Here is an 11,834-nt window from a genome sequence, read left to right on the forward strand (position 1 = left end):
GAAACTGGTTTCAGTACTCCACCGACCTACTCCCAGGGCAGACTGATCCCTAGGTGGGTGGGGTGGAATTGGTGTCCTGAGCCCTGGAAGTATTTACAAAGGGTTCAGAAATAACCATGGTGTTTGGTGATCTGCTAAACTTTCCAGGAGTTCCCTTTACACAAATGGCAGTGAATGTGGGAATGTGCCATCAGTCACTCCCAAGGAGAAACTGTTTCTTTCACACAAAAAGTCCTACTCTACTTTAAAAGTAATGAAATATTTCCTCAGGAAGCCTTTCTCTGAACTCTTTTTTTGGTGGGGGAGCGTACCACGAAGCATGCAGAACTTTCCCTGTCCAGGGATCGAACTCATCCTCTGAAGTGGAAGCTTGGAGTCTTAACCACTGGACTACCAGGGAAGTCCTGAACCCTCTTTTTTTTTTTTCTGAACCCTCTTTTGAATCCCCATTTTTGTGACGATCCCAGTGATTCTTTGTCCTTCCCAGCACATACCATAAATAACTGTCTCTGACTCCTTTGCAGTTGCTCTGCAGTATGAGTCCTGCTCTGTTTTATTGCTCACTATTTCCCAGTGACAAGCACAGTTCTTGTCCCAAAAATATTTGCTGAATCAATAAGTGAATGAAATTGACCCAAAATTTCAAGAGTGAGAACTACAGCTGCCTGTGTTATTATTACTGAATTGTAATAGTTACTATTTGCTTTCTATCTTCTGTGTGGCTTATATCACTTGTCTCTAGTTATTACTATAACTAGTAACCCCTGCCGAAAAGAATTGTATCCGTTTTCAGAGGGTAAAATTGGGGCTTAAGACAGTGAAGCGATTTGCCCAAGAGCAAAACAGGTAATAAGTGATAGAGGTGAGGGTCAAACCCAGGGATATTGGCCTGTATCACCAGTCACATTTCTGCTTTTTCTTGGTTCTTCTGCATCTGCCTGAGCCCAAGCAGCTCTGCTCTTTGCCTCCTGTCTATGGGCATTTTCACTGAAAAAGGCTTACCGCATTGGCAGAACAAGCCCAGCTGGCATGACCCTCACCTGGCTCCATCACCCAGCCGCCCTCAGGCTTTCTTCTCCAGACCAACCCAAACATGGTTGGGGAGCTCAGAGGGGAGGACCCAGCATTCCCCAGTCTGGACAAGTATCTAATCAGCAGGCCTCCTTAGCATATCAATCCAAGACCACTCCAGAGATGGATGCCTGTGCCCAGTTTTCTATTTTTAACTGGTGTGAACGGGAGGAAAAACACAAGCATTAAAAATCAAAGTGCCGGTCAAGAACTGAGAATACAGGGCACCCCAGGGCAAACCAGGGATCTGTGTCCTTCTATCTCTCTGTTCCTTTCTCGCCTCCTTCATTCATGTCATCCCTTTCTCCAAAATCCCCAGATCCTCCACAAAGGAGCTGATATCGTTTATACCTGGGCTTTTTACACATCGACATACATATGAATCAACCAAGCATCTTGCTAGAAAGCAGCTTCTGCTTCAGTAGTTCTGGGGTGGGGCCTGAGACTCTGCTTTTCTAATTCATGCCTGGTTATGATGATATCTCTTTGGTATGTTCATAGGTTGAAGTTGCTGCTATCTTCTTGACAAGAATAGTTCTCTTTCAGTCTTGTCTTCACCTGGAGTAAAGGCCTTGGCCCTCAGTTTATGGATGTTCCCCTGTGTGCGTGTGTTAGTCACTTAGTGGTGTTCGACTCTTTGTGACCCCATGGACTGTAGCCCGCTAGGCTCCTCTGTCCATGGAATTCTCCCAGCAAGAATACTGGAGTGGGTTGCCATTCCCTTCTCCAGGGCATCTTCCCAACCCAGGGATTGAACCCAGGTCTCCTGTATTGCAGGCCAACTCTTTACCATCTGAGCCACCAGGGAAACCTTCATCCACCAGCTAATGGACAAGTCACCTTTGGCATTTGTTCCTTCATTTACTTTTACAGCAAGGAGTCCTTTTCTGGCCTAAAGACTGGAGTCTGAGTTTGAGCAAAACCCTGGAGACATGGAGGAAAGCCACCTGATGTCTGGGCCGGGGTACACCTGCTCTGTCCCCCAGCAAGACTAAGCAAGCTCTCAGAGCAGCTCTGTCTGGCCTCTTCCTAACCAGCCCCTGGAACCAAGCATAAATCGGGGACCAAGGTGGCCTTGGTTAATCTCGGCTTTCTGCCACAAAAGAGTACAGATCTCTGAGCTGTCATGCAGGTTGGTGGGGACCAGCCCAGGAGGGTGTCCTGTGCCATGCGCCCCTTTTCTGGCCCCCAATTGTGCTGCTGGGGTGCCGTTAGGGCCCATGAGGATTCCCAGGGCTCTGCTCCTCCAGCTCCCAGAGCAGGAGGATGACAAGCTGCCGTCACTCCCCGGCTGCCTTGGCCCAGCTGTCAGGACCCCTCAGCAGAGGGCAGGGCGCCAAGCCTTCCCACTTGTATGTGGCTTATTGTCTCTTAGGCTGGCGGGGCTGCGGAGGAACCAGTCCGACGCACACCCAGGGAGCACCCCCACCCAGGAAGGGGGTGGGGGTGGGTTGGCGTCACTCAGTCTTCCCCTGCCCCCTACCCTTCACGGTCTGCCCCTCCCTAGCTCCCTATTTGGCCATCCCCCTGGTTGCCCCCTCCCCTTCCTTACATGGTCTGGGGGCCCCCTGGCTGATACTCTCCCCTGCCCTTGGCTCCATGAATGGCCTCGGCGCTCCTCAGTGGTGCGAAGGCGACCAAATAAGGCAAGGTGGCCGACCGGGCCCCCCACCCCTGCCCCCGATCTCTCCAACTGACCCCGTCCATCAGCGCGCTATAAAGCCGCGCGCCGCGCGCGGGGCACCAGCGCCTGCAGCCGTCTGAGCAACCGAGCAGATCCCGCCCCGCGGACCGTGAGTCAGCGCCGCCCGCTTCCGCGCCTCCCTCCGCCCCGCGCCCTGAGCCAGTGCCCCGCGCTCCCGCCGCTCCATCACTTTTCTTCTTTTAAGACCAAACTTTCCATTTGGTTCTAACTTCTTTTGTCCTGGGTCTCGATCTTCACAGGAGAGGGGCTCACAGGAGAGGGGCTCGCAGAGGGGGAGCCTTGCGCCCCACTGGGGGTCCCTGTTGTCTTGTGCTTTTCTCTCCCCCTGGGGCTGGAGCATGGATGGGAGTGTGGATGGAGCCGTAGTGGGTTCCCAGTTTGTGAAAAGGCGAAAGTGTGAAGGGCTGGGGAGGACCTTCTAAGGGATGGCTGTCCCTCTTGCCCTGGGGCAGAGGGTGAGCCTGCTGGCCGGGGAGCCTGTCCGGGTCCTCACCCTCTGCTCCGCAGCTTCTTCTCACTCTTTTTCTGCCCCAGGGGAAGGGAGATGGCAGGCGTCCCCCGCCCCCGACTCCCGCCCGCGGAACCCCCTCTGCTCTGTCCCCTCCTCCGGGGGAGAGGACTAGGCCAGCTCCGCAGGCACTGAACTTGGGCCGCCTTGCTCTGCTCCACCTGCAGACCCCGCTGAAGCTGTGCCAAGATGTGCGACGATGAGGAGACCACCGCCCTGGTGTGCGACAACGGTTCCGGGCTGGTGAAGGCCGGCTTCGCGGGCGACGACGCGCCCCGCGCCGTCTTCCCTTCCATCGTGGGCCGCCCGCGCCACCAGGTAAACTTCACCCCGCTTCGTAGTCCCCAGCCCTATTGCACACCCTTCTCCTGCCACCTCTTCAGCCCAGCAACCAAGGAAATGACTCACTTGACCCTCCTGTTTCGTGAACTTTTTAGGTCAGATAGAAAAAGATGAATTAGCTTCAAATCCGAGCTGACAAGTAACAACTTACAGCCGCCAACAGACCAGGAAATGTGCATTCCACACCCCACCCCAGTCCACTTCAGGGACACAGCTCGCCAAGGGTCCAACTCCCTGGTGTGAAAAGGCAGCAGCTTCTCTCAGTCCTCTCTTCCTCTTATACATTTCACCTTACTCCTTGGCCTTTTTTTTTTCAGTCCTGTTCAAAACTCATAATAATACAACTTCTCCCAGCCAACCAGGGGCCAAGCCACATTGCTCCCTCTTGTTCACAGCCAGTTTTTAGGGCTCCCAAAAGATGCAATCTATCTGCTTCCTGGCCATTGCATTTTTAGAAGCCAGGCGTGACAGAGGCAGTAAGTGCGTAGTGATAGTGACATACCACCTTGTTTATTAAAAGAGACACGATGCTCTCTGGCTGTGCCATAATGCCTGGCCAGACAGACTGCCAGGGAGGAGAGGGTATTCCTCAGTGTGGGTGACCATGGGTACTCCAGGACACTCTAGATTTCACTCAGGCTGGATTTCACAGACACAACAATAATGGCATATCTGTCCTTCTTTTTAGGTTCACTTGATGAATGTCAAAATCTTTTCTGAGGAGACATACAATGTGTCATTAATACAGTCATTCCACAATGTAGTCATTTATATTCCAGTTGACATAGGTGATAAGCTTAATAATTTAATGAAGACATTATGGCAATTTAAAAATGAGATGAAGCTCAGCTTCTTCAGTGAAATAGCTTCATTCCTCCTCACCCCCAGTTATATTCTAAACAATAGAATTATGCCTCCTGAGAGTGGGGTGGAGAAAGGTGCAGGACTGATTTTAAATGATATTTCTGAATCGGGGTAAACTATTGTTTATTATTTCTGGTATTCATAAGATGCCCCTTGATTTGGGCAGTTAGACAAATTAATTAGGCATTGAATACATTCCTGACATGGAGGAAGCTTGATTTTCTAATCTCTTTCTTCTTGTAGGGAGTCATGGTGGGTATGGGTCAGAAGGATTCCTATGTAGGTGATGAAGCCCAGAGCAAGCGAGGTATCCTGACTCTCAAGTACCCCATTGAACATGGCATCATCACCAACTGGGATGACATGGAGAAGATCTGGCACCATACCTTCTACAATGAGCTCCGTGTAGCCCCAGAGGAGCACCCCACTCTGCTCACCGAGGCTCCACTGAACCCCAAGGCCAACCGTGAGAAGATGACTCAGATCATGTTTGAGACCTTCAATGTCCCCGCCATGTATGTGGCCATCCAGGCAGTGCTGTCCCTGTATGCTTCTGGCCGTACCACAGGTGTGTTTGGATTGTAAGGTGTGCGATCATGAGATAGTCTGTCTTAATTACACTCCCAAGTCACTGACCTTGCAAGGTGTGCGATCATGAGATAGTCTGTCTTAATTACACTCCTAAGTCACTGACCTTGCTGTGAATCAGTTTCCCCAATGAAAAAAGAACGATCTCTTTCCTCACACTCTCTGGGAAGGTGTCTGTGCCAAGAGAGAGAGGTAGCAATAGTACCCTGAGCACGCTTATTTCTAAGAGCGGAAAGAATATGGAGTTAGAGCCTTGCCTTGCCTAAAATATGTGATGTCAGATATTGAGGCTCTGCACAAACTAGTAGCCTGGAATGTAGCAATCGGTGTGTGTTCACATTATCTCAGCCCCTGGGCAAACATCTCCAGTAGAGACAACCCAGAGAGAACCTACATTCCCTACGAGGTCTGAGTCAAAAAAGAGAAATGTGTAAATTAGATGTGAGGAAAAACAAAAAAACACACCTGGAGGCTTGCATAATATGCTAATGACTGGTAAGAAGGATGGTCATTTGAAAGTCTCCTGGGGAAATTCTTCTACCACAATATTTAAAAGGATGAGCTGTCGCTGGCTTTAGGCTTAGCATTCATTATGCTCATTTTTATTCTTCACGTCTAAGGGATCTAATTTTATCTGGATCTTTGCCCAGTGCTAGTATCTCTTAGCCAAGAGTGAAAGTAGGCTTTGACATGGCGAAAGCAGTGGTGTCCTCAGAGATTTACCTTGTTTTTGCCTACTTCCTCTGACAGGCATTGTTCTGGACTCTGGGGATGGTGTGACCCACAACGTCCCCATTTATGAGGGCTATGCCTTGCCCCACGCCATCATGCGTCTGGATCTAGCTGGTCGGGATCTCACAGATTACCTCATGAAGATCCTCACTGAGCGTGGCTACTCCTTTGTCACCACCGGTGAGTCTGTGTGTGTTTCATCTGCCACAGTAAGTGTCTGGTTTTCTCCTCCACCGGTGACCCCACCTACCTCTCCAAAGCTGATGTCATTCTTCAGAGCTTACCTGTGACCCCCTTTATTTCTGCAGCTGAACGTGAGATTGTTCGTGACATTAAAGAGAAGCTGTGCTATGTTGCTCTGGATTTTGAGAATGAAATGGCTACGGCTGCTTCTTCCTCCTCCCTGGAGAAGAGCTATGAACTGCCTGATGGCCAAGTCATCACTATTGGCAACGAGCGCTTCCGCTGCCCTGAGACGCTCTTCCAGCCCTCCTTCATTGGTGAGTTGGATGGTCTGGTGCAGAAACGCAGCTTGGGGCTTCCAGAGAAAAATCTATTATAATCAACAATGATTAAGGGGCCCTTGTGTTGAAAGTAGTCATAGCTTGGAGACCCACACAGTTCAGCCTCAGGTCCTGATGGCTTTTGCAGGGATGGCCATTCCTCCTCTGCAGCAATGATATGATAAAGCATGACACACCGGCTTCATCTTGAAACAAGGAATGAGATAGAGTAGTAACGGAATAATCCATATCTGCAAGGAAGAGCTGATGACTCAAGAGTGCTGACTTATTCTGGTAGATTCCATCACCAAGTAGTTAGACCTTACTTCTGAGTCACTCATTATTAAGTGTGATAACAATCCTACTTATAGTAATAACTGGACACTCACGTGTCACTGAACATCTTTCCTAAGCAGGGATTTCCAAGAGGAAGCTTGCCAGTATCTTATTTTAGTCCATAAATAAGAATGGCATTCATTTCACATGAATGTGTGTCTCATGCTTTTCTATTACATCTCCATAGGTCTGATGGGTACAGCGCGTGTTCCCTCCAAACAGGTGCTAAAAGCAGTTGTTTGTGTCTTGGCAGTCTGTTGTAGATTACTCTCAGCACTTTTAAGACATCTGTTCCACAAAACTCTGCAGTGTATCTTATAGAGGAACATATGTTTCAGAGACAAATGGTGACAGTTTACCAACACAGAGGAGTCTTGTTCTCTTCCCTCCACCCTGGCCCCATGGCCTGAATGCACTGTGACTTTTTTAAACTTGCTCATAGGTATGGAATCTGCCGGCATCCATGAAACGACTTACAACAGCATCATGAAATGTGACATTGATATTCGCAAGGACCTGTATGCCAACAATGTCTTATCCGGAGGTACCACCATGTACCCTGGTATTGCTGATCGCATGCAAAAGGAAATCACTGCCCTGGCTCCCAGCACCATGAAAATTAAGGTAAAGAACTTCTGTGGTGGGGTAGGGGGAACCAAGGCAGGTCTCCATATACCAAGCAGAATTCCTAACTCCTTTCCCCTCACACAAATAGCTTCCTGTTCTCACAGAAACCTTTTGCTTTTATAGCACCTTTTCTGACTTTTCTGGCACTTTTCCCAAGATAGGAGATTTTAAAACACTTTGAAGCAGTGGATAAAAATAAATCTTTGAGGAAAAAAAAATCTAAATCTTTGAACACATTTTAAAAGACCCCAACTTTCAAACTAGGCTTCACCATGCCTATAGCTTATTGCCACATATTCTCTGGTTCAGAGAAGTGGGGAACTTCTATTTTACAGAGTCTTTGATCATGGAATTGATGAAATAGAGAAAATGCATTCATCGTGAGTCAACCATATTCATTTGTAGGATTACTGAGCTTATTCATTTGTATCACATTATAGCAACTTGATCACCAGTGTATTTTCTGTGAATCTCCCCACCATGTTGCTTTCTCTGTTGCTTGGAACCTCAGAGTTCACTGGCAGTTTTCGCTTTCCTTCTACAGATTATTGCTCCCCCTGAGCGTAAGTACTCTGTCTGGATTGGGGGCTCCATCCTGGCCTCCCTGTCCACCTTCCAGCAGATGTGGATCAGCAAGCAAGAGTATGATGAGGCAGGCCCCTCCATCGTCCACCGCAAGTGCTTCTAAGGTGCCTTCTCTCTTAGTCTACATTACATTCAGGATGATGGTATGATGCTTTTTGGAGTCTTCTGAACCACCCTCCCTCATCTCTCATCAATCATTGTACAGTTTGTTTACACACGTGCAATTTATTTGTGCTTCTAATATTTATTGCTTTATAAATAAACCAGATCAGGACTTGCAACCTACAAAAGCAAGCATTTCTTATTTCTGTTTGGGGTTTGGGGAAGGGGTGGGATGGGGCCAATGTTTGCTTGCTCAGTCTGTGAGCTCGTATACTGATGGCCTTGATACCATGAGCTTTGTAATATCACAGCACCACATAAGTTCATCAGTGTGACTTTTAGCTGGGAGCTACAATATTAAATTTTGATTTTACCCTTTGGGACTGAATCATGAAGATAATTTATATCTGAAAAGCAGATTCGGTTTTCAGTTCAGTTCAGTTGCTCAGTCATGTCCAACTCTTTGTGACCCCATGAACTGCAGCATGCCAGGCTTCCCTGTCCATCACCAACTCCCAGAGATTGCTCAAACTCATGTCCATTGAGTTGGTGATGCCATCCAGCCATCTCATCCTCTGTCATTTCATTAGTGTGATTAGGTTTAGGTCCACATAAATGAGAAATGGATTGGAGAATACAGTTTGTGAAGATTAGTTTCTATGATAACACTGAAAATTGTGGTTTTAGCACATGTTCCAGTTATTTTTGTGACTTTGCTGAAGCCACATAGATATGGGTAATGAGAAAGTCAAATGTTATTTTAAATAGATTAGTATAAATTCTCAATTCACAGTCTTTTCCGTTGTCTTCCTGAGGGCCAGGCATGTTAACAGTGAAACACTGAGGCCAGCTGACAGAAAAGCCCAGCCATACCCCATTCCAAATACTCCCTAAGCAAATCAAGACCACTGTGAACGTTCAAAACAAACGTGAGGATGGGGAATTCTCTGGAGGTCCAGCTGTTAGGACTCCGAGCTTTTATTGCTGTGGGAGCAGATTCAGCCCCTGGAACTAAGATCACACAAGCCACATGGTGTGGCCAAAAACAAACACCGAAAGAATGTGAGGAAACAGGCACCAGATACCTCCGCCTAGTCAGTGACTGACTTGTGGGACAGACATCTTCAGGCTCTTCAGTTCTCTGAAATCTTGGGATCTTGGGTTGAGTAGAGTGAAGGCTCTAAAGTCCTGAGGAGTTAAGGGGGCAGAAACGCACAATATTCCCTTCACTCTGTGCTGTACTCTTTGCAAAGGACGTTGGGGATAGCACCTCTATCATACTCTGTCTTTGAGGGGTTCACATACACACTACTCAGAAGCTCCCAGTGTATGTGGTTTGGGAGGTTTCAAGGAAATGGACATATGAGTATGGGTCTTGAAGGGTGGTTAAGAATTAAAGAGGTGGGAAAAGGAGGGAGAAAATCTCAGCAGGAGACAAGGCAGACACCATCACACAAAGTACAAGGCAGGCTGGTGGGAACTGATGAATTTTAGGCCATCAATTTGGAAAGGTAGATTTCAACCTGATTGCAGAGCTTTAAAAATTTTCACCTTCAATTTAATTGTTGATGAACTGTTAGACCATTTGTATGGGTATGTGTGTGTTTCCACTCAGTCGTGTCCGACTCTTTGCAACCCATGGACTGTAGCCCACCAGGCTCCTCTGTCCATGGAATTTTCCAGGCAAGAATACTGGATTGGGTTGCCATGCCCTTCTCCAAAGGATCTTCCCAACCCAGGAATTGAACCCAAGTCTTTTACATCTCCTGCATTGGCAGGCAGATTATTTACCACTAGTGCTACCTGGGAAGCCATGTAAGACCAATTGAATGAAGTTAATTAAACTTTTATCTATTGATGAGAGAATTAAAACACAGATTAAGCAATGGGTACAATGTTATATGGGCTTCCAGGTGGTGCTAGTGGTAAAGAACCACCTGCCCAGGCAATAAGAGACACAGGTTCGATCTCTGGGTCGGAAAGACCCCCTAGAGTGGGAGATGGCAGCTTACTTACTTACTTCTTGCCTGGAGAATCCCATGGACAGAGAAGCCTGGTGACTTATAGTCCATGGGTTGCAAAGAGTCGGACAAAACTGAGTGCACATGCCCACACAAACACACACACACACACACACACACGATGTTATATAGCTTCTTTGCGGAATACCCAAGGCAGGAACCCAGATTTTTTGGCATCTAATCTAATGATTCTTCTACAACAATCTTTTCTAACTTAGTCATAGTTTATCAAAAGTAACCACATTCTATCACACACTCTTTTGAGAGTCTGGGTTCAAAATTCAGAGTATTTATAGCTCATCAGACAATCTTAATAAGTTCCCAATGTCATTATCATTCAAGGTAGTAATTATGTCTTTATGTTCATTCACTTATAAAAACATCTCTTGATCCTTGATTGTGGGCCAGGCACAGTAGTAGGTGTGGGGGACACAAAGATGGAACAGAGCACATTGGCTGCGCTTAGAGCTCCATATTTAGCACAGCTAAATGGAAGTCTTTCTTTGCATTAAGGGTTAGAGAATAAATAATTAGTGACATTTACATAAGATACAATAAACTTTACTGTAGATTTTCCTTTCTTCCCCCAACTATTTCTTGTAGCACAGATAGATTGATTTAAAAATTAAGTATCAACCAGAGACAGATTTGGAGCATGTATGGGAAGATACTATTTAGCCAGTCTCTGTGTCTCTTTTTTCTCAAATTGAAAAGGTTGTAAATTATGAATTTTATTCTCTAAATACAGTATTAATACTTTAGGTTTAGGCAACTGGCTTCTGTATCACCTGTGGTTCTTTCTATGTGTGAATGTAAATGAAATGGGTATTGTTTCTGCTTAAAAGTGGAAGTTTTTGGAATCAGTTTCTGATATTTGTATCAAAAGTGGAAAGTACACAGGTTCTTATTGAATTTTGAGGTTTCCTCATCTCGGCTTGATAGGGTATAAGATATTAGAACAAGTGACTCTTCTAATAATCATACTTAAGAAAGGTATTAAGGCAATAAGATTTTTCTTAAGGCCACCCTCACATGTATAAATTGAAATGTCTACAGTAAATAGATCTTGGTTAAGATGCAATGTAAAACAACCCATATTGATCATGATATTTTTCTCAGTCTAAAATGAAAGAAGTAGTTGGATTTATTTCTAAGATTCTAAAACACTGTGTCTTTATTTTCCTTAACAATGGTCACTTCTTAGCAATGGTTATTATGTAGATGTGTTTAAATAATTAAAGTGCAGAGTTGGAAAAGGATAATAACTGAAGAAAATGGAATAGAGAGGTAGGATCAGTTTACTATACCCTGAGCTAGATACAATGTCAGCCTAAAACTGGGTCTCCACCTTCCTCTCCACTTCTTCTATGGAATCCGTTATGGCCTGAATTATGTATGGCACTCCCAACCCACCTTGACCCCTGCCACAATTGCAATTCATATGTTGAAACCCTAACCTCCGCAACGTGACTGTGTTTGGAGACAAGACCTTTAAGGAGTCATTAAGGTTAAATGAGATATAAAGGTGGGGCCCTAATCCAACAGGACTGATGTTCTTATAAGAAGGTGAGCTACCTGGAGTGTGCCCATACACAGGAAAGGGCAGGTAAGGGCACAGCAAGAAGGTGACTGTCTGCCAGCCACAGTGCAAAAAGAAAGAAGAACACAGGATCCCTACACCTTTGTTCTTTATCTCCAACCCCTGACTGCAAGCTCCAACTTGATTCTCCTAGATTCCCTATGGAGGGGAAACACAGTTCTTGAGGCATGAGCCTACTATGTTCTCTCCTCTACTGGCTTGATGATTAAAGCCATTTTTCTGCTTCCTCCAAACTGTCTCCGTATTTTCA

At 46.3% G+C, this 11,834-nt stretch overlaps 1 protein-coding gene across 1 annotated transcript; it reads left to right on the forward strand.

Moving 5' to 3' along the window:
• Nucleotides 1-2,816: 2,816 nt before the first annotated feature.
• Nucleotides 2,817-8,151, forward strand: ACTC1 (actin alpha cardiac muscle 1). The gene is made up of 7 exons (XM_086318982.1): nucleotides 2,817-2,864; nucleotides 3,452-3,602; nucleotides 4,734-5,058; nucleotides 5,829-5,990; nucleotides 6,119-6,310; nucleotides 7,092-7,273; nucleotides 7,821-8,151. The coding sequence occupies exons 2-7, from the start codon at nucleotides 3,474-3,476 to the stop codon at nucleotides 7,962-7,964; spliced, it is 1,134 nt and encodes a 377-aa protein (XP_086175108.1). The 5' UTR covers nucleotides 2,817-2,864; nucleotides 3,452-3,473; the 3' UTR covers nucleotides 7,965-8,151.
• Nucleotides 8,152-11,834: the final 3,683 nt, after the last annotated feature.

This window comes from Bos grunniens, chromosome 10 (genome assembly GCF_055505025.1).
Source record: "Bos grunniens cultivar Pamir isolate PY7600 chromosome 10, Bosgru_T2T1.0, whole genome shotgun sequence".
NCBI lineage: Eukaryota > Metazoa > Chordata > Mammalia > Artiodactyla > Bovidae > Bos > Bos grunniens.

Coding starts and splice junctions, on each gene's coding strand:
- ACTC1 (XM_086318982.1), top strand. CDS start 3,474: ATGTGCGACGATGAGGAGACCACCGCCCTGGTGTGCGACAACGGTTCC. Junction 5,059..5,828: donor TGCTTCTGGCCGTACCACAG/GTGTGTTTGGAT, acceptor TTCCTCTGACAG/GCATTGTTCTGGACTCTGGG. Junction 5,991..6,118: donor CTACTCCTTTGTCACCACCG/GTGAGTCTGTGT, acceptor TTATTTCTGCAG/CTGAACGTGAGATTGTTCGT.